Below are 27476 nucleotides of genomic sequence, written 5' to 3'. Positions count from 1 at the left end.
TAATCATGGTGTCTAATCAGCATCTTGGTATGGCACACCTGTGAGGTGGGATGGATTATCTCAGCAAAGGAGAAGTGCTCACTATCACAGATTTCGACTGGTTTGTGAACAATATTTGAGGGAAATGGTGATATTGTGTATGTGGAAAAAGTTTTAGATCTTTGAGTTCATCTCATACAAAATGGGAGCAAAACCAAAAGTGTTGCGTTTATATTTTTGTTGAGTATATATTCCCTGAAAACCCCCTTCTGTCTGATTATTTCTTAATAACATTTACATTTACTTTAATCGACTACCCAGCAGCGGGGAATAAGATTCATTACAGTAGAAGTTTTTCGGAAAGCGCTGTAACTAGGTTTAAGGATATGATTCCTTCTTTATGGTCTTCAATGCCATATACCAACACAGTGCAGAATAGCTACCTAAACTCTGAGTGAGATAGATTATCTCGTCAATAGTTTTACATCCTCATTGAGCACAAGTTTGGATGCTGTAGCTCCTCTGAAAAAGAGAGCCTTAAATCAGAAGTGCCTGACTCCGTGGTATAACTCACAAACTCGCAGCTTAAAGCAGATAACCCGCAAGTTGGAGAGGAAATGGCGTCTCAATAATTTAGAAGATCTTCACTTAGCCTGGAAAAAGAGTCTGTTGCTTTATAAAAAAAAATGCTCTCCGTAAAGCTAGGACATCTTACTACTCATCACTAATTGAAGAAAATAAGAACAACCCCAGGTTTCTTTTCAGCACTGTAGCCAGGCTGACAGAGTCAGAGCTCTGTTGAGCCGAGTATTCCTTTAACTTTAACTAGTAATGACTTCGTGACTTTCTTTGCTAATAAAATTTTAACTATTAGAGAAAAAACTTACTCATAACCATCCCAAAGACATATCGTTATCTTTGGCTGCTTTCAGCAATGCTTGTATTTGGTTAGACTCATTCTCTCCGATTGTTCTGTCTGAGTTATTTTCATTAGTTACTTCCTCCAAACCATCAACATGTCTATTAGACCCCATTCCTACCAGGCTGCTCAAGGAAGCCCTACCATTAATTAATGCTTCGACCTTAAATATGATCAATCTATCTTTATTAGTTGGCTGTGTACCACAGGCTTTTAAGGTGGCAGTAATTAAACCATTACTTAAAAAGCCATCACTTGACCCAGCTATCTTAGCTAATTATAGGCCAATCTCCAACCTTCCTTTTCTCTCAGAAATTCTTGAAAGGGTAGTTGTAAAACAGCTAACTGATCATCTTTTGAAGAGTTTGTCAGGTTTTAGAATTCATCATAGTACAGAAACAGCATTAGTAAAGGGTACAAATGATCTTCTTATGGCCTCAGACAGTGGACTCATCTCTGTGCTTGTCCTGTTAGACCTCAGCGCTGCTTTTGATACTGTGGACCATACAATTTTATTAGAGATTAGAGCATGCCATAGGTATTAAAGGCACTGCACTGCGGTGGTTTGAATCATATTTATCTGATAGATTACAATTTGTTCATGTAAATTGGGAGTCTTCTTCACAGACTAAGGTTAATTATGGAGTTTCACAAGGTTCTGTGCTAGGACCAATTTTATTCACTTTATACATGCTTCCCTTAGGCAGTATTATTAGAAAGCATTGCTTAAATTTTCATTGTTACACAGATGATACCCAGCTTTATCTATCCATGAAGCCAGAGGACACACACCAATTAGTTAAACTGCAGGAATGTTTTACAGACATAAAGACATGGATGACCTCTAATTTCCTGCTTTTAAATTCAGATAAAACTGAAGTTATTGTACTTGGCCCCACAAATCTTAGAAACATGGTGTCTAACCAGATCCTTACTCTGGATGGCATTACCCTGACCTCTAGTAACACTGTGAGAAATCTTGGAGTCATTTTTGATCAGGATATGTCCTTCAATGCACATATTAAGCAAATTTGTAGGACTGCTTTTTTGCATTTGCACAATATCTCTAAAATTAGAAAGGTCTTGTCTCAGAGTAATGCTGAAAAACTAATTCATGCATTTATTTCCTCTAGGCTGGACTATTGTAATTCATTATTATCAGGTTGTCCTAAACGTTCCCTGAAAAGCCTTCAGTTAATTCAAAATGCTGCAGCTAGAGTACTGACGGGGACTAGAAGGAGAGAGCATATTTCACCCATATTGGCCTCTCTTCATTGGCTTCCTGTTAATTCTAGAATAGAATTTAAAATTCTTCTTCTTACTTATAAGGTTTTGAATAATCAGGTCCCATCTTATCTTAGGGATCTCATAGTACCATATCAACCCAATAGAGCGCTTCGCTCTGACTGCAGGTTTACTTGTAGTTCCTAGGGTTTGTAAGAGTAGAATGGGAGGCAGAGCCTTCAGCTTTCAGGCTCCTCTCCTGTGGAACCAGCTCCCAATTTGGATCAGGGAGACAGACACCCTCTCTACTTTTAAGATTAGGCTTAAAACTTTCCTTTTTGCTAAAGCTTATAGTTAGGGCTGGATCAGGTGACCCTGAACCATCCCTTAGTTATGCTGCTATAGACTTAGACTGCTGGGGGATTCCCATGATACACTGAGTGTTTCTTTCTCTTTTTGCTCTGTATGCACCACTCTGCATTTAATCATTCGTGATTGATCTCGGCTCTATTCCACAGCATGTCTTTTTCCAGATTCTCTCCCCTCAGCCCCAACCAGTCCCAGCAGAAGACTGCCCCTCCCTGAGCCTGGTTCTGCTGGAGGTTTCTTCCTGTTAAGAGTTTTTCCTTCCCACTGTCGCCAGTGCTTGCTCACAGGGGGTCGTTTTGACTGTTGGGGTTTTTCTGTAGTTATTGTATGGCTTTTGCCTTACAATATAAAGCGCCTTGGGGCAACTGTTTGTTGTGATTTGGCGCTATATAAATAAAATTGATTTGATTTGATCTCTGTTGCTGCCCCTTTGCCATTGGTACATGTTCACAATGAATTCGTCGTCGTCAACTTTGGCCTCAAGAACATCTATCTCGCACTCGTTGATAAGGCGGGCTGGCTCGTCCCCATGCTGGGGATCATCACCGTCCATGGCACTAGTAACGGGGAACTGTCCGTGTCAGACGAAGGCTGCATGCACACTCACGTTAGCCACAAATGTTTGAAACGTGCGTACATAGTTGATAAAACGTTCTTAACACTGTTGTTATTGTATGAAAACGTTCGTCGAGGCTTTACTTAATTCAGAGGTTGTTGTGTTCGTTCAATACATCGGACGTGTAAGGTCGAACGACTATTAACAAAGTCGAACAAAATGCTAATGTTACAAAAACGAAACACATAAGAAATTGACAAAAACGACAGCAAAACAAAATACGGTTGTTGGCAGCATTCGTTCAAATTTTATGAGTTTAAAAACTGTGACAAAGTGCCAGCTGCAGCAACGAAGCTGAGCGAAGGTTAAATGATGCCAACGAAAGTCCAGATTTGGGACTTTCGTTTGGGCTTTGTTGTCCTTCCTTAGTGCTGTGTGACCGGAACTTAAGGAAAACTTTCATGTCTGGTGATGTCTGGGAACAGAGTTGGTGTCTCTTGCTTTAGAACGTCTGTCCCAGCACAGGGACATTTCGGTATTGTCTCACACTTGTGATTGGTCAGCCTGGGCAGCAGAGCAGCAGCAGATGATTAAATCGGCCTGTTTTTAGTCTTTCCTCCACTTGGTCGTTGACTCTCTCTTTCTTTTGTGTGTTTTAAAGTCTTTCTACAAACATGTCTGAAGTCCAGCAGCTGAGGGACACGTTGAAACTACAGCAAACACCTACTGATGAGGGAACGATCACAGACCAGGAAGAAGAAATGTGTCATTTAAAAGAAGAGAACAAAAGAGGTAAAGGGCTGGTTGCTGTTTTTAATCCTCCAAATCTCTCCTACAGAACAGGTTTGTTCACTCAGCTTTGTGTTATTGATACTTTATAATGTGTTATTGTAACAGTCAAATATTTTACTCTTCTGGTATTCCTCCAGAGATTCTGTCAATACTTACACAACAGGATGAGGAGGATTTTGATGAAAGATGCATGTAAAATCTCTGGATAATTTCTTACTGAAGGAAAGTGACGTCACCGTTCTCAGTGTTTCATCTCCCTTTGTCCAAGATCAGCAGCGACTTTGAATTTAGAAATGAACAAAGGTAACTGAAAGGATTCTGGTGGCAGTGATTTGTAGGGTTGGGTGTCGGTTGGGTTTTATCCGATACCGATGCCTACTCGGTACTAAAAAAAAAAAAAATGAACTGCACACACTTTGTCAAAAAAAACAATACCCTTTTATTCTTAAATAAAATTGAAACATAATATTAACTTGTGTAAATCTTTAAACAATATAAATAAAACATATGATAATAATAAATATAAAATAAAATGTCCATAATATCAAATAGAACAATAACCCGAACAATCACTTTAATATAAATATAACACAAATATGGAACAAAATATTATAAAACAGTTATTGCACATATAAATAACTTCAGTTCTTCAATTGCAGTTCTTCTGCAGGAATATCAGCATATTGGCCTTTTCTGGCAATATACGGCATCTTTCCTGGCTAATTGCATGTCCAGCACAGGAGGAAAACCCTCTCAGAGGGGGTTGAGGAGGCCTGCACGCACAAATACACCTCTGACAAGGCAGACAAATTAGGGAGGGTATCCCTCTTACCCCACACCCAAGCCACAGGGTCTTGTCCAGATGTGATTGCTGGCATGCCTTTGTAGAGCTCAATCTCTTTCTTGACCTGCTCCGTGATAGAGAGGGCACTGCTTGTGCTCATAGTTGTGTGGAGAAGTTCCCGGTCTTCATCCGCAAATAACTGCTCCAAGGCTGACCATCCTGTGAGCTCCTCTTTGCTGCAAAATACAAACAAGTTTAGTAGAACACAAAAACAACTATTCATCATCATTGTAGACAAGATAAATAGTATATGACTGCACTTACATGTGTGTCCTCTTGCTCCACCTCACCATCACCACCTACTTCTGCCTCACTCTGATGATGGTCCTCTAGTGGAAGCTGCAGACACAAACCGATTACCCACAAAACAGAAATACTTAGTTAAAGAACTGTAACATAGACATAGAGCATATGAAAAAGATGAGCAATTAGCCCACTGTCTCTGACAAATATGCTGTAAAATACCTGAGTTGCCGTGACACTGTCAATCGTTGCTTTCTCAAGCCTATCCCAAGCTTCTGTAACACCACCTCCCAGCTTGCCTTTAAAGCGAGGGTCCATCAGTGTGGCCTCCTGAAGGAAGTTCTGAATTTCTTTATCCTGTAATGAAAACATGATTTAGTGTCCAGTAGTAAAAATTGTGTAGTTTGGCTTCTCTCTTTGTGAACATAGAGATTGGCTGCAAATAGATAGTACCTGGTATCTTTTTCGAGATCTCCCCAGACCTTCTCTTTTATAGCAGCCACAAACATACTGTCATCATCTGTGGGTAAATATCGTGCCTCCAGCTTTGTGAGGATTGGGATGATTTGGCTGCATGTGGGGGACTTGTCACTTGACACGCAGAGGGTTGAGGTGTACAGGACTTTCATGCATTTCATGAATTCCTCTACCTTCTCAAAATCACTGTCAGTGAGCTGCTCTAGTCTATGGAATATAAACAATAATAAAAAAATGAATGAAAATAATTACAAAAGTTAAACTGACATTATTACAAGGGACCCTCCTGTCTATCACCTCACCTGTCCCTCTCCATTGGCTTCCTCAGCCTGTGATCGAGGCAAGCTGCCTGGATTGCAGGGAACTGCTCCACAAACCGCTCAACCATGATGTACAGAGAATTCCAGCGAGTCCTCACATCAAGGATAACATTATGCTCTGGCAAATCTAAAACACAGACATTTGAATTACAATAAACAACTTCTTATATTTAAATGTATCATGATTATATTAATGCTATTTACTGAGGAGTCGTTGCTTCTCTCTCAAAACAGTTTTGCTCATGGTGGAGCGCTTCAACCACACCACCACTGCACGGATCTTTGCACACCACCTGGTCACAGCTTGGATGCCATACACCTTCTGTGCTGCCAGGTTGAGTGTGTGGGCAAAGCATCCAACTTTTAAAAATTTTAAATTTTCAGTGCAAACATCCAAGTTGCTTGCATTGTCAACTGTGGCAGCAAGGACTTTTCCAGTCAACTTGAACTCCTCAAGAATTTTGTGGATTTCCTCTGCCACCACTAGCCCTGTCTGAGCTCATAAACTGCTTCAGTGCTCAGAACTTTCTGCTGGATGCTGCCCTTGTAAATGTAGTGAACAGTCACTGTCAGATAGTGGTCCTGTGCCACGCTGGTCCATCCATCGCAAGTAATTGCAGTTTTGCTGACGTGTGCAAGCTGTTGGATGACATTCTGTTTCACAACAGAATACCATGCAGGTATTAAGGTGTTGGATAGGTCATCCCTGGATGGTGGTTGATATTTAGGGTTCAGGGCAATGCTCATCTCCCTTCAAAAAAAAAAGAAACAAACAAAAAACTATGTATGTGTGTGTATATATATATATATATTTTAGTCTATTTTAATATCTACCACATTTTCACCTAAAAGATAGTGATTCCACTGTGGAAAATGGATGAAGCCCCATCACCACAAATTTGGTGACTGCCCTGTGGATTTCCTCCACCTTCTCCTTGGGTAGTGCATTCTTCTTAGCCAGGGTGAAAGGAGTCACTGTGGTTACTTGAAAGCCAGAAATAAAAACATTACTATCAAAATAGTTAATAATATACACCTGTTACTCATTAAACGAAAATTGATACTGATGTAAATATACTGAAAGTTCAACATTTTGTTTACATATATTCAGACTTTTGCTTTAAGCAGACATTGAGCAGAAATATTTAATAGTGTAGCCTCGAGACAGGTATATCGAGACAGGTCACGTACAACTGGCCTACAGTCTTGAGCTATAGCTTACCTATGTGTTGTTCCTATGCAATTGCAAATTGCGCATTCAATCTTGTGCAAAATGCGCATTCAATCTCGTACATTTTGCATACATACAGTACTTGTTATGAGATTCATGTTAAGCATAACGTCAGCAGACACTAAGTGGAACTATACATAGCCAGGTGTTAGACAGTGTCTAACGCCTGGCTAATAGACACACGCTGTTAAATGCAACAGTACTTGCTAATGCTAACCTAAGACACTTAATAATCAAGATTTGCGGTTGGCATTAAACTAAACTTACCTGAAGAGGAACGGCTGCTGTCATCGTCATCATCGGTGATGTGCAACGCCACACTAGCAGGGCTGGGAGTGGGACTTTCTTCAATTTGCCCTGCAGCTCCTGCTGCCGAAGTGTTGGGCCGTGAAACGTCGCGCAGTTTATCAAACACCGTGCATTGTTCAGCTTTCAAATAAACTCCGTGACTGGCCAGATGTTTCATCAAATTTGATGTGTTACCTCCCTTACATGCAATTGTTTTCTGACATCTGTGGCACGTCGCAGAGTCGTTGCCCTTGGGTGTAAATGAAGCCAAACTTTGGAGCGTTTCGCCTTCGGCATTTTTATTGATCCTTTTGCTATCAGTTCTCATCAGCTAATGCGGCGCTGACGTCACGCAGGTTGACGCCGGAACACTGTGGTCGGTTGCCCCCTTTCAGCTCATGGAAAAAAAAAGTCAGGCACCAAAATGAGGCACCGAAATTTTCATTCTTATTCGGTCTTGTTACTACCATTTACGTCGGAACCGGTGCTCTATTGGCACCGCGTTTCGGTACCCAACCCTAGTGATTTGTGTATTCTGGCATGTAGAGGTTTGGTTTATTTTGATCCAATGCTTGTCAGTAAAAGGTGAACATCAATAACCTGTTGTACACGAGTAAGAGCAGCTCTGGTTATAAGCAAACCAAGAATAATTATCTTTACTCACAGAATTTATTAATCACTGCAATGTTAATTCAGATCAACATGACTTCAATAAATAAAATCCATTATTTTCTACAGCTCCCATCAACAACCCAAACTGGGGAACTTTTCCTTGGTAACTTCGTACTATTAATAGCCGGCTTTGTGACCAGATGTGACATGTCGACCTGAATAGTGTAAATGTGGACGTGTGCAGAAATGTTAGATTAGGTATAGTTTATTGATCTCACAGTGGAGAAATAACGTTTACACTCCAGTTACCTCAGACAGCAATTAGTCCACAATTATTACTTGTTTACTGTAATAATGGCACACATCAGAATTAAAGGCAACACGTGTTTTCAAACACAACAAATGTGTGTGTTTGAAAAAGAGAAAGAGAGGTTGTGATGGAAATCTGGTCCCAGAAACAGTCTTTGTTAAAGTAGACCTGCATTGAAATAAATGCAGTCAGATCTTTGGACCAAAAAATGACTTATATTTACACATAAGATCCTTCTGAATGTAGTAAAGTAAATCTGCAAGCCCAGATCTGTCATTCAACGGAGAAATCTTCATTTTAAAATGACAATTTACAGCTAAAATTCAACCCTCCACAGAACTGTCATCACATCCGGGACGCTGCCGAGATGTCAGGGAGAAGACCCTATCCCAGCACAGCATGCATTGCACGCGCCAACTGTAATTTGTGGATTTACGTCAGTTTGCATCTGCACCTTTTTCTTCTTTTTCTTGTCTTATATGGAAGGATCTAATTTTTTCAAAACTTCATATGTCTTGCGGTACGCTTGGTGAGTACACATTTCTTTTATTTGTGCTTGAAAATTATTTTTGGGGACTTTTTCATACGCCCGTTTAATTGAGTGGTGTCGCATTGAAAATCTACTGTCTCACCTCCGGTGTTACCGTCGTGGGGTACGGAGGCGAGACACGCAAAGAATCCAAGTCATTAAAAAGATATAAACCTCTCTCAGCGGCCACAAAGCTCTGCCGCTCGGATTACCGAGACGTGCGGTGCTGCGGATTTTGCCGCAAGAAGTCTTTCCTTGTAAGCAACAGATGTCACCGGCCGCTCCGCATCAAAACAGCGAGCATAGTCTCTGGACTTGTGCCAAGTTGGCTGCACCTCCATTCAGTAGACAGAGCCGTGTCTGCGGCTGCACAGCAGACACGGGGGTGTGAGTGACCTGCTGTGGCATTTACCGAGCCCATGCACTCGGTAAGTGCATCAGAGGCAGAGAGCAAGGCGTCGGGGAAGAACGGCGCCCGCAGTTGATGTTGATACGACCACAGCAAAAAAAAAAAGGCTCTGAAGCCTGCTGACTTCCCTTTTAACCCTTGAGACACAGAGCAAGTCTGCATCCAAGGACCACAGGGCATGAGGAGGCACATAAGGCTGAACAAGTTCAGCACGATAATTGAGTTCATGACCGGTTCCAGGAAAGGGCCGAGAGGGTGCAGGCTTTCTGTGCAACCACCCACTCCAGCAGGTGATTTCACTGATTAACTGATTTCACCTGCTCAAGTGATTAACATCACTTTGAATGAGAAGGTCTCAGAAGACTGTTTGAGACCTCTGGTTTAGAGCCTGAAATGTCTAACAAAATCTTGAAATCTAGTCCTTGAGTCGGTGAAGGGAAGCCAGAATGTCTGAGATCAAACCTCCTGGTTTTCATTAAAACTCGAGCAAGGTAATTCTGTCCCATCTGTAGACATCCTACACTATTTTATAGCAATCCAGAAAATAAAACACTGCAGTAGTCATTTGTGGAAGACAAGGATGTGAATTACAATTTGTGAAATTTAAAACAAATCCTGCTGCACATTTCCACTTTATCAGTTCCATCAGTGCAATAACTTACTGTCATCAGGTCAAACTCACCACTGATACTTTATTTTAGTGAGTGTTGTCACTAACATTTATTGTTAAATTAATTGTATTGTTTCTTTGCAGACATGCAGCCGTGTTGGTGATTAAAGAAGAAACTCTCCCTGAACACCAGGAATGGAATCTGAGTGTTGACCAGGAGGACATTAAAGAAGAGAAGCTGTGGATAATTCAGCAGGGAGAGCAGCTTCAGCAGCTGGAGGAGGCAGATCTCACCAAGTTTGGTTTCACTGCGTCCCTGTGAAGAGTGAAAATGATGATGAAAAACCAGAGTCATCACAGCTTCATCAAAGCCAAAGTGATGAGAGCACAGAGGCTGAGCCTGTAGCCAGCAGCTCATCTGTACACAGAACACTGACAGCAGAAGCTAATGGAGAGGACGATGGAGGACCACAACCAGCCAGCAACTCGGGTCCAAACAGTTTTTTTACAACCAGATACCAGTGCCAGGAGTTCAGACAGTTCTGGAACTGAGACTGATGACAGTGATGACTGGAAACAGACCAGAAAACTTCAGTCACATTTTAACTGTCGGAAAAATACCAATATTGTTTGTTCAGGCAACACTGATGAGAAACAATTTAAAGGCTCTAAATATGGAAAAGCATCTGGTCACTATGAACAACTCAGAGCAACAAAAGGGGAGGAAATCAAGAAGAAAACCATTTAGCTGTTCTGATGGGAATAAAGGACAGAAACAGAAGGACACTCTGAACAAAGACATTAGAATTCAGACAGGACAAAAAACCATTTTACTGTTCTGAGTGGTCAAAGGTTTGGACGAAAGGGCGACCTGAAAACACACATGATATTTCATACAGAGATCTCACTGCTTCGCCTACTCAACTGAGAAGTGGGGCAGGAGATCAAAGGCAGTATTTGAGAGAGGAAGGGTCACCATCTTGAGGAGAGCCCTCGGATACAAAGCCAGTAATGTTAAGGGTGCAGCTTTAGACCCCGGGTCTGGGGCCCACTGCACTCTTGTAGAAGGAAATTCAAGGTAAATGAAAAAAAAAAAAAAGGCAGAAAGCATTTGTCTGTTCTGAGTGTGGTAAAAGGTTTGGACTAAACAGCCACCTGAAAACACAGTAACTTCAAGGCACCCTGGCATCGACAAAATCCCAAATTTTTGGCTGAAAAGACTGACAGCATTACACCAACATTATGCTGTGGCTTTCACAAAAATATTAAACGGAGGAAGAGGACACACCAGACTGGCTAACGACAGGGAACACAAGCCTAATTCCAAAGACCAAGAAACACAGCTTCCCAACAAGTACAGACCCATCTGCTGCCTAACAACAACGTACAAATGGCTGACAGGAATCATAGCTGATGCCATTTATGAACATCTTGACACTGGTGGCTACCTGGAAAATGAACAGAAAGGATGTTCCAAAAGAAGATTAGGAGCTAAAGACCAGTTACTGACAGACAATCTATCCTGGAGGACTGCAAAACAAGGCAGAGGAACCTCAGCATGCCTTGGATTGACTACAAAAAGGCATTTGACAGTGTACCACACTCCTGGATCATAAGGTGCTTAGAACTCTACAACATCAATGAGGAAATAAGATCTTTTCTGAGAGCACAAATGAACAAGTGGAACACCACCATCACCCTCGATCACAAAGAGGGACAAATAACAATCCCAGATGTACGAGTTCAGAGAGGGATACTTCAGGGAGACAGCCTTTCACCTCTCTTATTCTGCTTAATCATGGACCCGCTCAGCAAGATCCTGAAGGAGCAAGACATCGGATATGACTTAAGTAAAGACAAAGGAAATGAAAACCAAAAACTTGTGAACCATCTGAGGTTCATGGACGATTTGAAAATCTATACCAACACAAAAAACGGACTCACTCAGCTCGTGGAAACTGTCCATAAGTTCTCAAAGACATTGGCATGGAATTTGGACTGGATAAATGCTCAAAATGCACAATGACAAAAGGAAAAAAAGACAAAAACCGAAAACATACAATTGGATGAAGGGAGCTACATTGAAGATCTGGCTGCAGACTCCACATACAAATACTTGGGAATTGAACAAAGTAATACAATTGAGCACAAGAAAATGAGAACAAGAAGAACAAAAGAAGACCTAAACCGCTTAAAGATCTGCAAAACACAGCTGACACCAAAAAATAAGATCACAGCCATAAACCAGTTTGCAATACCAGTGGTGACATATGGGTTTGGCATAGTGAACTGGCCACAATGTGAGCTTAAGTTGGACACAAAAAGCAGGAAAATGCTCACCCTCCACAAAATCACATACAGAAATCAGTGCATGGACAGAATACTCGTATATCTCCCTCGCAGAGAAGGCGATATGGGTCTCACTGAAATCAACCAGGCCTACAGAGCATCGATAATAAGTATTGGACAGTACTTAAAGAGCTCTGAAGAAGAAATCGTAAAAAAAGGTCACACAACACCACGAGGCCTTAACTGAATGGACCTCAATCACTAAACTGGCAAAAAACTTTGGCGGAGAACTTCTACAAGAGAGAAAAAGCAACAGTCTCATGCCTGCAACAAAACTTGCAAGACAGACCAGAGAACAATTCAGCAAAAGAGAAGGAAAACATTGAGTGGAAAGATGGAAACAGCACAAAAGAGCCAGACGTTTCCAAGAAGAACTTGAAAAGGAATACATCGACAAAGTTGGATCAATGCAGTGGCTAAAAAATGGAAAACTTGGTTTTGATGGAGAAAGAATTCTGATTGGAGCACAAGATCAGGGACGTCTAACAAATGGCTTCAAAAAAATGGCAGGGATCTCACAGAATGATAAATGCCGATTCTGTCATACAGCTGTTGAGAGTGTAAACCATCTAACTTCAGCATGCCAGATCCTCATGGCAGATGGGCATTATACATCCATACACAACAAGATCTGTCAATATCTCCACTGGAAGATCTGCAAGGAACTGGAGATGGAAGTCAAAGAACATGTCTGGGAGCACGAGCCAACACCAGTCTCATCCAACGGAAAAATAACGATCTACAACAAAGAGATCCCAGCAGGAAGACACATCGAAGGAGGTGCAATCAAACCTGATATTGTCATCTGGAACAAGCAAGGAGAAACAGCCAAATCATTGATGTGACAGTCCCCAATGACTACGGCCTGAATCGAGCTGAAAGGGGAAAGATCTCGAAATACCAAGACCTGAAAAATGACCTACGAACAACATGGTCATTGAAAGACATCGATATCATCCCAGTTGTGGTGGGAGCAACAGGCCTGATGAAGAAGAACCTGAAGAAATACCTTGAGGCAATCCCCGGTCACCCAAGTGCACATGAGGTGCAGTTGTCTGTGATTAAGAGAACGATCACCATCTTGAAGAGAGCCCTCGGATACAATGCCATATCTGGTTAGGATAACTTCAGGAGAGTGCACACCCAACACTTCCCTCTGACCATCGATGGTGCTGCTGTGGAGAGGGTGAGCAGCACCAAGTTCCTGTGTGTGCATGTGTCGGAGGATCTCTCCTGGACCACTAACACCGCATCACTGGCCAAGAGGGCTCATCAACGCCTCTACTTTCTCCGCAAAACTTCGAAGAGTCGGAGCAACACCATACATCATGCGCATGTTCTACAGGGGTACAGTCGAGAGTGTCCTGTCATGGCTGCATCACGTATGGTAGGGCGCCTGCACAGCGACTTGCCGTAGGTCCCCTTCAACGCATCGTGACAGCAGCGGAGAAGATCACTGGCACCTCTCTCCCACCCCTCCAAGAACTGTACAACACCCGCCTCACCCGGAAAGGCCACTAGGATCGTAAGTGACCCCACTCATCCATTACGTAGTCTCTTCAGCCTGCTGCCATCAGGAGGAGACTGCGCAGTCCTCCAGGCCAAGACCAGCCGGCTGAGACAGCTTTTTCCACCAGGCTGTCAGGACACTCAACTCCCTCCCTGCTTTGCCCCCTTTCCCCCTGCTGCCCTCCACTCGCACTAAACACAAACTGGACTGGTTTCACTTTCCATTCCCGCCAATTCCTTAACCTCCCTAACCTAAGCTGCTGTGAAGATACTGCACTTTATACATACAATACTCTCTCCACAATGATCAACAACTGTATATATTCTTGCTCTGGTCATGGAATTTGCACATATCCATTACTGCTGAATGTTGTCCTGCCACTTTGCACTACAAGTATTTGTTTACAATTTAGCTTTTGTATAATTTTGTCACAATTACACTATTACAACTTTTTTTTTTTCAGTTGTTAGATCTCTACACTTGATATTTATACCTTATTATATTTCTTAAATACCTTCTTTTGTGAGGTCAGGGAGTCCAGAGATCAGGTATTTCAGTTCTCAATATGTCTGTGATGTATTGTAGAAATGACAATAAAGTTGACTTGACTTGATAACTATAGAGCCTAGGGTGCAACTTAGACCCCAGGTTTGGGGCCCATTGCATTCTACTAAAAAAGACATCAAAGATAAATGAAAAACCAATATCTCCACTGGAAGGTATGCAAGGAACTGAAGATGGAAGTCAAAGAACATGTCTGGGAGCACAAGCCAGCACCAGTCTCATCCAACGGAAAACTGTCTTCTACGACAAAGAGATCCCAGCAGGAAGACACATTGAAGGAGGTGCAATCAAACCTGATATTGTCATCTGGAATAAGCAAGAGAAAAAAGCCAAAGTCATCGTTGTGACAGTCCCCAATGACTACGACCTGAATCGAGCGGAAAGGGGAAAGATCTCGAAATACCAAGACCTGAAAAATGACCTACGAACAACATGGTCATTGAAAGACATCGATATCATCCCAGTTGTGGTGGGAGCAACAGGCCTGATGAAGAACCTGAAGAAATACCTTGAGGCAATCCCCGGTCACCCAAGTGCACATGAGGTGCAGTTGTCTGCAATTAAGGGAACGATCGCCATCTTGAAGAGAACCCTCAGATACAATGCCAGCTCTGGTTAGGATAAGTACAGAGCCAAGGGTGCAACTTTAGACCCCAGGTTTGGGGCCCATTGCATTCTCTTAAAAAACATCAAGATAAATGGAAAAAAAAGGCAAAAAGCATTTGTCTGTTCTGAGGGTGGTAAAAGATTTGGATGAAAGGGCCACCTGAAAAAACACATAATTCATACCAGACACAGCATTAGCTGTTCTGATCAGAATAAAAGACAGAAACAGAAGGGCACTCTGAACAAACACATGATAATTCATAGTTAGTCACTGCCCCACCAAAAATGAGCCATTCACCAGCTCATCTACAAAACAATATACAGGTGCACCCAGACCCAGAACAGTAGGAACTAGAAGAGGAATTGGCAAATAAGATTGAAGAAACAAGAAAAATGGATATGAAAGAGCATCCAAAACTGACTAAATTAAAAGGAGAAGAAAAAAAAAAATTCCTACTATCCTGCATAAAGTTAACCTTGGAATGGCTAAACTGGTCCCAGAAGGAACCACATTGACAGATTTAAACTCTGTAAATTATGGAGCAGCATGGTACATACAAAGTAATTAGGCCCCACAAGATTTGGAGAGAAACGGAACCACAATTAAGAAAAAGAATACTGTGCACAATGGAAAAGAAATTACAACAAAAAAAACAGCCGCCTAAGAGCAGAGATCTCCCAAATAACATTTTTTTGGGGAAGCCAAACCCACCAAAGGAGTCTCCTTAAAGTAAATTGCATTAAAAGAAAAATACAATGTTGAAGATAACAGCTGGGTGGGAGGCTGAACATCAAGCCTTAGTGAAAGATTTTGCGGCACAGATTAGGAACAAAGACAGAAAATACAAGCAAAACAGTTAAACAATTTGCAAAAAAAAAAAAAAACTCCCCAGACTAGTGTACAGTAAGTTGCCAACGACAATAGAAGTACAACAACCACCTGAGAGAGAAGAAATTGAAAAATTCTGGAGACCACTCTTTAAAGACCCAAAACAACACCAAGAGGCTGAGTGGGATTGAAAAAATAAAACAGAAAAACAAGACAAACAGCAAATGCAGCAATTGTAATCACTGAAGAGGAAAATCAGAAGAAAATGAGTGAATACAGTAACTTCAAGGCACCTGGCATCGACAAAATCACAAATTTTTGGCTGAAAAGACTGACAGCATTACACCCACCATTATGCTGTGGCTTTCACAAAAATATTAAACGGAGAAGAGGACACACCAGACTGGCTAACGACTGGGAACACAAGCCTAATTCCAAAGACCAAAGAAACACAGCTTCCCAACAAGTACAGACCCATCTGCTGCCTAACAACAACATACAAATGGCTGACAGGAATCATAGATGATGCCATTTATGAACATCTGGACACTGGTGGCTACCTGGAAAATTAACAGAAAGGTTGTTCCAGAAGAAGATTAGGAGCTAAAGACCAGTTACTGATAGACAAATCTATCCTGGAGGACTGCAAAAAAGGAGGGGAACCTCAGCATGGTTTGGATTGATTACAAAAAGGCATTTGACAGCGGGCCACACTCCTGGATCATGAGGTGCTTAGAACTCTACAACATCAAAAATAAGATCTTCCTGAGAGCACAAATGAACAAGTGGAACACCACCTCACACACAGGGACAAATAACAATCCCAGACATACGAGTTCAGAGAGGGATATTTCAGGGAGAAAGACTCTCAACACTTTTATTCTGTTTAATCATAGACCCGCTCAGCAAGATCCTGAAGGAGCATGACATCGGATATGACTTAAGTTTCTCTGAGTGTAATAATGTATTAATGTTGGAATTGTAAGTTTTTAGGAAAATATGGACTTTATAGGGTGAAAACTGAAATTTTCCCAAAGTTTGGGTCTTGATGGAATTTGATGATTGTTTTGTTTGTTTCATCTTAACACTGATTTACAATCCTTCCTCTCACAATATTGAACATTTGAATTGTTTTGGAAATTGTAGATTTTTTTTTATGGTGAAAATAGTGAAATTCACCAAAACACTTTTTTCTCTTTCAGTTTCTGATAGATTTTAATTATGTTTGTTTTATTTGATTCTTCTAAACACTGTTCATAATTCATCCTTGTTGATCTATGAAATAAATGTTAGGGAAAAAAGGATTTCATTAAGGTGAAAATTCATGCAGAAGTTTTCATTTGGTTTCATAGTAGGTTGATTTATATAACACTGTTCTCAATTCTTCTTCACAAAATTTAGAATTTTGTTGAAAACAAATATTGTGTGTTGGAAAACAAGAAAAAAATCACCAAACTGCTTCTTTTTGGTTTGTTTGAAGTTCTGGTCTTCCCTGTTGAATTTTGAATGCCACATTTTGGTCATGAAAAACTATGAAATTCCACCCGCAGTTGTACAAGTTCCCAAACTGCATGAGAGAGAAAAATCACCACAAGATGGTATTCAGGAATTTTAAACAGTCATTGAATATTTGGAGGAGAATCTCAACTTCCAGCAAAAATATTTCCAGTAAATTTCTGTCCTCTGATCCAGTTGACACACTGCTGTCAACATTTCAGCTGCTACTTTCAGGTTTCATTCAAAAGTCTATTTACACAATAGTGTAAACACTAAAATGACTTACAGAAATTACAGCCGTTGGTAAAGAATTTATTTGGGGTGTGTCATCATTTTCCTCACCTGCATAGTGCAGGGAAATAATTAGGAGAATAAACCCGGGTGAGCTCTGGTTATTAACTAGAAGCGGTTCATGATGTCTGCTGCTGTACCTGTAAGGTCAGAGGTCGATGGTGGAGGTGGAACGAGGAGTGTCTTAAAGGTGAACAACATTTTTCCTGAATTTTTCCTGCGTTTCTGTCATGAAGACAATTTGGCAGCAGAAATGCTGGAAGATCAACATGACAGAAGAGACGGACATGAACTGAGGACAACAGGGGTCCAGATTTACAACGCTGCTGTTCACTGCTCTGATCAGGTTTCTGACAGCATCCAGTCAGCTGGATGTTGGAGGTAAGAGGGCGGAGCTTATCAAGGCTGGAGGTCAAGGACATTTTGGGTGATTCTTAGACTATGGGCACCTTTTATGTCCCTTGATTATATTTTATGAAAAAAAAGGGAAATTTCACACTTTTATAGTTATCTTTACAATGAAGTGTTTGAAGAAATTTGTCCTAGTAGTCTATGATGACTTTTTCACCTTTTTCAGCATCATTATAGCAAATATAATTTGGGTATTCAATGTCATACAACTGTTGTGATTTTTTTTAAACAAAATGTAGTCCACACTATTGCCGTAAATTTCCACCACAACAATAATGTTCCTTTAAAAAGTTTGTATGAAGGACTGTGTGGGTAGTTTCTATGGAGATAAACAGTAACATCAGAGCACATGTATATAGCGCCAAATCACAACAAACAGTTGCCCAGAGGTGTCCAAGTAATGAAGTACAAATACTTCGTTACTGTACTTAAGTACACTTTTTAGGTATCTATACTTTACTCCATTACTTATTTTTCTGCCTACTTCTGACTTCTACTTATTACATTTTCACACAAGTATCTGTACTTTCTATTCCTTACATTTTTAAAACAAACAGCCTCATTACTCTTGGCTTCAGCGCCGGCGCTTTACCGAGGTGCCAGCGCGGATTTATCTGACCATGGGTCCGAAGAAGGCACTGACGGCGGAGGAGGAGACGATATCAAGAAGTCCCTGGACTAATTGTCTGAGGAAAGCTCTTGTTAAAATGCAGCAGAAATCCATTATGGAGCTGGTGGAAGAAGTGAAGGCTCTCCGGATCCAGAATGCCGAGAAAGACCGGCATCTGGTGTACCTGGAGAACCGTGTTGCGAAGTTGGAACCAGTACACAAGGATGAACAACGTTATTATTACAGAATTCATATTACAGGTGGCTGACTTCCTGCAATCTAAAGGTATTCAAATGGACTGTAATAACATTGAAGCGTGCCACCCCCCGCCCAGGAGAGAGGATGGAGACAAGCGAGCTGTTATATGAGGTTTGTCAACAGAAAACAGAAAATTGCAATTGTTAAAACAGGGACGGAAACTCAAAGGAACAAACGTATTCATCAATGAACATCAATGACCAAAAGAAAAGCAGACATCGTCAGGAAAGCTCGTCTCTTAAAAAAGCAGGGGAAAAATTCAACAGACAGGGACATCCAACTGCAAAACATTCATCAAACTGAATGAACACCAGAACAAGCGAAGGTTATGGTAATCGGGAACATCGAGGAACTGGACAAATACGATCAATAAGGTATGAGGACACAAACACATCACAACACCATGACACAGACCAGAGGAACCTATTCACTACTACATCATCTACATCTGGAGACAAGAAGGATATAACTCACAGGATTGCTGATCATGGAAAAGTAGAACTGAGAACATTAAATACACAGACCACAATGTACTGGACTTGGAGCACGATATAGACCCCGGTCAATAATTTCTTCTCAAATATTAATGACAGTTGTGCTATTATACAGATGAACAGTTAATCGGATCATTAAAAACGGATAACAATTATCAATAATCCATTTCAACAGCAGAAGTCTGTATGCAAACTTTAACAACATTAAAGAATATTTAAGTCAATTTAAAAAAAAATATTTAACATATTGCTATATCAGAAACATGGATCACTGAAGATAAAGGAATGGATTTTGAACCAATCGAAGCAGTGGTTCACAGATTGAAGCAATGCTTCGACCTATTGTTCGTTTATTCTTTCTTTCTTTTGCTTAATTTCCCCCGCTAAAGAGCATACTTCTGTGAGTATTATTTACCTTTCTATGTTAAAACCGACCTGTTATGGTCTTCTGAAACAGTTGATAGATGTATTTTATAACTTAAAACGGGAGCGACGCTAACGCGTTAGCATGTCTATGGCCTTTTCAATGTTAAAAGTTAGCATGAAGCAGTTCCAGCTGTCTTCACGCTCGGGTGCATTTGTTTTTAAATTGTATATTTCTTAAATTTATTTTTGTTTATATATTAATAATCTAATGATAATTATTATATACAATTTCAGAGAAAGAGACAGAATAACCTGAATAGAAACCAACAGAAAATAAAATATAAAAGCAACTACAATGAACATACATACATACAGAAATAAAGAAGTGAACACCTAGTGACTCTCACCCTCCATTTCATCCCTGTTTTATTTAATTTAATGACAGTTTGTTTCGGTCAAACCATATTGTCAATGTGTTTAATTTCTTCAGTGATTTACTCCAGAACTTTCTGCCAAACTAGAAAACTGCTGCATCCTAGTAAGAGCAGAATACTACTGGAATGAATCTGAATAAGGAAAGTTTCTTGTTTTTTTTCTCACTAAATGGATGCTGCACTCACTCCAGTTTATTGTCTGGAATAGTCCCAGATTGCATTTCAGAGCTTCTAGAATTGAAACATTTTCATGCAGGTGGTGTTGGGGGGATAGTTTGGGTCTTGGGCCACATGTAGAACGAATCAGTTTTTAAATGAAGCTTTCAATTCATATAGTGGCATCTACCTTTTTTTTTTTTTTTTAAGGTTACTTTATCCTTTATACTTTAAGTAGGTTTTGGAGCACATACTTTTTCACTTTTACTTGAGTAAAGAGGTCAGTTGATACTTCAACTTTTACCAGAGTGTTTTTAAACTGCAGTATCTATACTTCTACTTAAGTAACAAATGTGTGTACTTTTGACACCACTGCAGTTGCCCCAAGGCACTTTATATTGTAAGGCAATGGTGTGGTGGAAATTACATTTACAAGGCCAATAGTGCCCGTAGTTAAAGAATCACCCACCTGTGAAGGAGAAAAAAAAAGTTCCAGTTGTTCACTGGACTAACGGCAAAGAGAGCGAAGGACATCAACTTTTATGAGACAGAGATCGAGGTGCTTGTTTGTGGTTCACTGTGAATGTGTGTGTGTGTGTGTGTGTGTGTGTGTTATGCTGCACACACCCTTGCCCAAGGGCCCTTAGTGATTTTCCAGTCAAGCGGGGATTTGAACCCAAGATCTTCTGGACTCAAGCCCAACACCTTAACCACTAGACCATCACCAACATATTGCAATATTTATATTTATTGTAATTATTAAATTACATTCTCACAGTGTCCCTGGTGGCTGTACACAACCAGGACCTCAGCAATTGTTTGATATACTTTCTGTTTTCATCCCCCTTTTTGGTCTTGTTGAGACATTGCCTGGAGTAAAGATGTCTTGTTCTCGACACCTCTCTTATCCTCTGGCCGTGCACTCAGATGGTGCTCTCCTTGTCATGCTTCTGGAATCCTCCATCTTTGTACACGGCCCTTTTCCAGTTTGAAAAACCATTACCTGAAGTTTTCACATTCACATGTTGCTATATTGTGTTAATAACAGTTTTAGTTCATTAACATTCAACCTCTGAGATCTTTAGGCTGAACTGGGAGGTTCCTGCTGCAGCTGCTGCTGTTGTCGTCTGATGTTTGATGGTCATCATCAGGGTCAGTCTCCTCTCTTGATGAACAGAAATGTATCAAATGTATCAACTGATCAACATAGTCAATACTTCATTAATAATATATTAAATTAAACTTACATTTTTTACAATATAGCATAAAGTGCAGATGTTTAACTCCTATTAAGACACTATTAAAAACTGCACAGTGCACAATGTCAGCTTAATTTAGCAACTAAAAGTAGGGAATTAAGTTACTTCATTCACTGAGAAACTGTAAAAATCCTGCAGAACAACACATGATACTACATTTTTAAACAGTTTTCCTCATATGTGTATTTTCACCTGGAGGTCCATGAGTGCTGGTCCGACTCTGGAAGATTTGTTCAGCATGTGATCCCTGGCTGCTGCGTTCAGACTGACTCTGAATTTCACTGCTGATTTCAGAGCTCGACGCCTGCTGACCTGCAGTGTTCCTGCTCTGTTTGTTTCTTGAATGAAGAAATCTTGAATATCTCCTTTTCATTGTCACTTTACAATGAAAACTACAGCAAACCTTGTTGCTGTGGACCCCGGGATCAGGAACACCACTGTCAAACGGAAACATAAACAAACATGGCACCCAGTGAAAACTTGGTTGTATCTGGCTTTGGTTTTGGTGCTGCTAGACAGAAATTCACACCCGAAATCTGGCCCTACAGAGTTTCCGTGTACTGACTGTTGGAAGCCGATGAGATCCAACCAGAAAGGCGTCTGCTGTGACACTTAAAATCTGTGTTACACTGCAAATGTATCGACATGGATTCATCAACCTACAGCAGGCTCTGGAACTCGACCCAACCTTGGTCCTGCAGTAAGTGCACATTAACAGTGAATCCAACTAACATTTCACTTTCTGATGTCCAAGTTGAAGACCTGCCCCCAGAACCAAACTTCAACTGTTTCAAACAGAAAGGCTGCATTTCCTCCATGTGAATGCACGGAGCCTGTTGCCCAGAGTGGACGAGCTTCATCTGATCACTGAGGGATCCAGAGCTGCTGTTATCGGTGTGAATGAAACGTGACTGGACGACTCTGTGACGGACACTGAGAAACTAAAGTTTTTGTATTGCCAGACCAGACATTAAGATCCTGAAATAAATTTAAAAAAAATACAGATATTTCTGCTTTGATTCAGTGTCACTATGACTATGACAGCACTTCTTGGTATTCTGGTCTTTCTAAGAACCTTCAGAATTGTCTGCAAAGCACCCGGAACAAAATTAGTCCCTCCCAGGACCCACATAGGACACGCTGAGTTCAAACAGGTCCAAATTCTCCCACTAAGTCTGAGAGTTAAACAGTTAAAAATTAACTTAGTGCATAATATACCAGCTCCCAATTCAGATCAGGGAGACAGACACCCTCTCTACTTTAAGATTAGGCTTAAACTTTCCTTTTTGCTAAAGCTTATAGTTAGGGCGGATCAGGTGACCCTGAGCCATCCCTTAGTTATGCTGCTATAGACTTAGACTGCTGGGGGGTTCCCATGATGCACTGAGTGTTTTCTTCTCTTTTTGCTCTGTATGCACCACTCTGCATTTAATCATTAGTGATTGATCTCGCTCTCTTCCACAGGGAGTTTTTCCTTCCCACTGTTGCCAAGTGCTTGCTCACAAGGGGTCATTTTGACTGTTGGGGTTTTTCTGTAATTATTGTATGGCCTTGCCTTACAATATAAGGCGCCTTGGGGCAACTATTGTTGTGATTTGGCGCTATATAAATAAAATGATTTAATTTGAATTGATGTGTGATTTCCCCCAAAAATGGGTTTGTGTGCCGTCAGATTCCCACCAAGTTTCGTGCTAAAACATCACGAAATGACGTCACTCAGTATAGTGGCATTAGGTGGCAGTATAATGGCATGAGGCCGTTGTTCCATTGTCTGGGGAGATCCCTGTGTTAGATAATATCTGTGTTAATTCCTTATTCTATGATTTCATGTTGGATATCAAGTATCTGCTCTGCTTAAATGGTTGTTTTTGGTCATCTGCTTGAGTATGTATGTCATCTGGTCTGAACTGGTTTTATCTGATCAGAAACAAAGGAATTAGGTTCCATCTTGTATCAAACAACTTGGTTGAAGACAAGGGGTGGAGCTTCCCCTCAGTCTGTGGGGAACCAGTAAGATTAGGTTTGTGAAACTAAAACCCACCCCACTGTCACGCCCACATAAAGCTATTGTGTCATCCATGTTCGTGGTCCATTTTCACAAAATGGAGTCTGTCTGTGGGCTCTGTTTTTGGGGACCCGGGTCTGGTTTCAACGTGACTTACAAAAAATTCAAACTGAGGAATATATTGATTTTGTTTTGTTTTTTTGTAAGGGGCAGTATATTACATAAAGAACCGGGATGAATTACAATTGTCACAAAATCTCTTCACTTGTTCTCCTCCTGATAATTCACACTCGGTCAATAACTGTTTTTGTGTTTTTTAAAGGTTTTCTACAAACATGTCTAAAGCCCAACAGCTGAGGGACAGGCTGAAACAACTGCTAACAGCTGCTGATGAACACGTATAGTAAGAAGTGGCAGCAAAATTTGTGCCGCAGCTGACGGAGCAAAAGCGCCTTCATGTTGAAGTCTCACAGGACATGCTTGACTCCGAAAAATGATGCCCCCCTCTTCCACCATTCGGAAGATTCAGACGGCTTTCGGTGGCTTTTCAGTCGTGTGACTATCCGAGAAATTGTGGAAGCGGTAGGCATGTCACAACATGTCCTATGAGACTTCAACACAAAGGCGCTTTTGCTCCGCCGTCAGAAGCTTCGTGCTGAAGCCATCGGCATGAATTTTGCCGCAACTCTTTTTCATGGCCAAATCTTCTGTCACGATGGAATGTGCAGAAAAAGTGCTGATGTCCACTTCTTCTGCAATTTCTCGGATAGTCACACGACGGTCCCACATCACCACAGCGTTCACTTTGGAAATGATCTGGTCGTTTCAGCTGTTGATGGCCGCCTGGAGCGTGGCTCGCTCTCCACCGTTGTGCGGACGTCTTTAAACCGGTTGTACCGCTCCTTAATCTGTGTGATGCCCAAAAGATCGTCACCAAAAGCCGTCTGAATCATCCGAATGGTTTCCACCTGGCTGTCGCTCAGTTTCTGGCAAAATTTGATGCAAGCACATGTGATTCAAATCCATCAGGTTTTTAAAGAAAATAAAAAGGTCGGATACTTTTCTAACAGACCTCGTACTTACGCAACAGGATGATGTATGCATGTAATATTTCTTCATATTCTGTAAAATCTCTGGATAATTTATTCCTGAAGGAAAGTGACATCACCACCCTCAATGATTCGTCTTCCTGTGTCCAAGATCAGCAGGGACTTGGAATTTAGAAATTGGCAAAGGTAACTGAAAGGATTCTGGTGGCAGTGATTTGTGTATCCGGTTGTTAAGCGCTGACGTAACGCATCACGTGATAAATCTGTTTCCGGGTCCAAAGACCTCCAAGATTACAATTAAAGTTACGTCTGTTTGATCCTTTTAAGAATTTACAGTTAAGTTTAGTTTATATTTACATTGTGCACAAACTTCCGTCCCTCCTTCTCCGCCTCCACCTCCGTTAACCGCATTCATCTGTTTCTGTGGTCAGAACACTTAATAAAACTTTTTTTTTCTTTTACTTTACATATTTTATTATGCACAGGTAAAATATACATGTCTGTTTGTTAATAAAAATTATTTATTACAATAAACAGGACGTTAAAGTGCAAACTTCACTTTCTCCCCGACGACATGAACAGGAAGCGATCGCAGCTCGCAGCAACTTCCATTGAAAATAATGGAGAAACAACCTGAGCGTCTGACATTTTTACATAAACAAACACAGTAACAACATCTAAAACCCAGTTAATATATCCAGGAGAGTTTTAGGCACAATATACAAAGAGTTTATGTTGCGATGTTAATGCTGTTGTCCGTGTGCAACGGTTGTAAGTGCAGCTTGATCAGATCGTTTGGATGTTTGGAGCCGGAAGTCGAAATCACATGCGTCATGTCACACTTATAACTGGATAGTGGCAAGTAGAGGTTTGGTTTATTTTAATCCAACACTTGGCACGAAAGGTCAACTCGGTAACCTGTTGTACACGAGTAAGAGCAGCTCTGGTTACGAGCAGACGAAGAATAATTATCTTTGCCCCCAGAATTTATTCATCACTACAGTATTAATTCAGTGGGCAGAGAGAGTCCTGCACTTGGGGACCAGCTCCAGATGTGATGCTGCTTTGGTCAAGGACAGAGAAAGGAGCAGACCCTAAATAACCTAAAGTATTTCTTCATAAAAATGCTCAGCTTTTTTTTTTTTTTTTTTTTTTGCAACTCCTGCGCAATGTCCTTCGGGTCTTGTCTGAGCGTGATTCCTGGTCTCTTCTTGAACAGGATTGTCCATTTTCTTCATGAATGCCGACAGGTTAGGGTGACCAAATGTCCCGATTTCCCAGGGATTGTCCTGTCCTGGCTGTCCTGGGTTGGTCTTTTAGAAAGTGATGGCAGTGTTCTGGTTTTCATTGTTTTGCATTGGGCCCATTAAGTTGACCAGCACTGAGTTTCATTTGAGTATCTCATTGCTGGTCTGAGTGTCCTGGTTTTTGCTAATCAAAATATGGTCGTCCTAGAGAGGTTGTCTAATTTTTCCAAGATGTTGTTTCGAGTCTGCTCTGTTTGCTCATTGTGGCTGTTGCAGCTGCTTCCGGTGGCATCTTTGGATTCTAATGTTGTCGCATACTGTGCACAATAGATGGTGGTTAAGTCGTAAGGCGTGTGCTTTAACATCCAATCACTGCAGGTATGAGACCCAACATAGCTTTTTATTTTTCCCCACCCAAATAGCACCATAATTTAGTTGCCCTTTAAGTGCACATGTTTTAGTTGTTGGACATAATTTTTAAGAGTGGGATGGAGCATAAGTGGGCGGAGCATGCCCAGAGAAGGGGTGGATGTCATCAGGATGGTGTCGTGTCTGTTAGTTCATGTGTGGCAGAATTAAATAAACAGAGTTGTGTTCCTCTTCAAAGTGTGTGTATTTACAATATTTTAACATGCCAAAATCAATCAATCAATTTTTTTTATATAGCGCCAAATCACAACAAACAGTTGCCCCAAGGCGCTTTATATTGTAAGGCAAGGCCATACAATAATTATGTAAAAACCCCAACGGTCAAAACGACCCCCCTGTGAGCAAGCACTTGGCTACAGTGGGAAGGAAAAACTCCCTTTTAACAGGAAGAAACCTCCAGCAGAACCAGGCTCAGGGAGGGGCAGTCTTCTGCTGGGACTGGTTGGGGCTGAGGGAGAGAACCAGGAAAAAGACATGCTGTGGAGGGGAGCAGAGATCGATCACTAATGATTAAATGCAGAGTGGTGCATACAGAGCAAAAAGAGAAAGAAACAGTGCATCATGGGAACCCCCCAGCAGTCTAAGTCTATAGCAGCATACTAAGGGATGGTTCAGGGTCACCTGATCCAGCCCTAACTATAAACTTTAGCAAAAAGAAAGTTGTAAGCCTAATCTTAAAAGTAGAGAGGGTGTCTGTCTCCCTGATCTGAATTGGGAGCTGGTTCCACAGGAGAGGAGCCTGAAAGCTGAAGGCTCTGCCTCCCATTCTACTCTTACAACCCTAGGAACTACAAGTAAGCCTGCAGTCTGAGAGCGAAGCGCTCTATTGGGGTGATATGGTACTACGAGGTCCGTAAGATAAGATGGGACCTGATTATTCAAAACCTTATAAGTAAGAAGAAGAATTTTAAATTCTATTCTAGAATTAACAGGAAGCCAATGAAGAGAGGCCAATATGGGTGAGATATGCTCTCTCCTTCTAGTCCCCGTCAGTACTCTAGCTGCAGCATTTTGAATTAACTGAAGGCTTTTTAGGGAACTTTTAGGACAACCTGATAATAATGAATTACAATAGTCCAGCCTAGAGGAAATAAATGCATGAATTAGTTTTTCAGCATCACTCTGAGACAAGACCTTTCTGATTTTAGAGATATTGCGTAAATGCAAAAAAGCAGTCCTACATATATATTTGTTTAATATGCGCTTTGAATGACATATCCTGATCAAAAATGACTCCAAGATTTCTCACAGTATTACTAGAGGTCAGGGTAATGCCATCCAGAGTAAGGATCTGGTTAGACACCATGTTCTAAGATTTGTGGGGCCAAGTACAATAACTTCAGTTTTATCTGAGTTTAAAAGCAGGAAATTAGAGGTCATCCATGTCTTTATGTCTGTAA

The 27476-nt window shown here is 41.0% G+C and overlaps 2 protein-coding genes and 1 long non-coding RNA gene across 4 annotated transcripts in view; 1 reads left to right on the top strand and 2 right to left on the bottom strand.

Moving 5' to 3' along the window:
- The window catches only part of LOC117504846, a 29920-nt gene extending 20014 nt beyond the window's left edge, over window positions 1–9906 (top strand). For both annotated transcript variants that reach the window (XR_004558907.1, XM_034164398.1), the window contains 2 exons: window positions 3709–3839; window positions 9857–9906. Coding sequence is in view for 1 of the 2 variants with exons in the window: in XM_034164398.1 (XP_034020289.1) it covers window positions 3709–3839; window positions 9857–9876 (151 nt within the window). In the remaining variant the exon portion in view is untranslated. The remainder of the gene's footprint in view (window positions 1–3708; window positions 3840–9856) is intronic.
- LOC117504818 overlaps window positions 1–27476 on the bottom strand; it is a 3434143-nt gene that overhangs the window by 1592404 nt on the left and 1814263 nt on the right. The gene's annotated exons all lie outside the window — the stretch shown is intronic.
- On the bottom strand, window positions 4952–6083 carry LOC117504927. The gene is made up of 3 exons (XR_004558985.1): window positions 5928–6083; window positions 5706–5850; window positions 4952–5022 (listed from the first exon to the last, which is right to left on the bottom strand). It is a non-coding gene; the product is annotated as an uncharacterized LOC117504927 (long non-coding RNA).

Source organism: Thalassophryne amazonica, chromosome 23 (assembly GCF_902500255.1).
Source record: "Thalassophryne amazonica chromosome 23, fThaAma1.1, whole genome shotgun sequence".
In the NCBI taxonomy this organism is placed as follows: Eukaryota; Metazoa; Chordata; class Actinopteri; order Batrachoidiformes; family Batrachoididae; genus Thalassophryne; species Thalassophryne amazonica.
The sequence above is the reverse complement of the archived record's forward strand: the minus strand, read 5'-3'. Positions and strand labels throughout refer to the sequence as shown.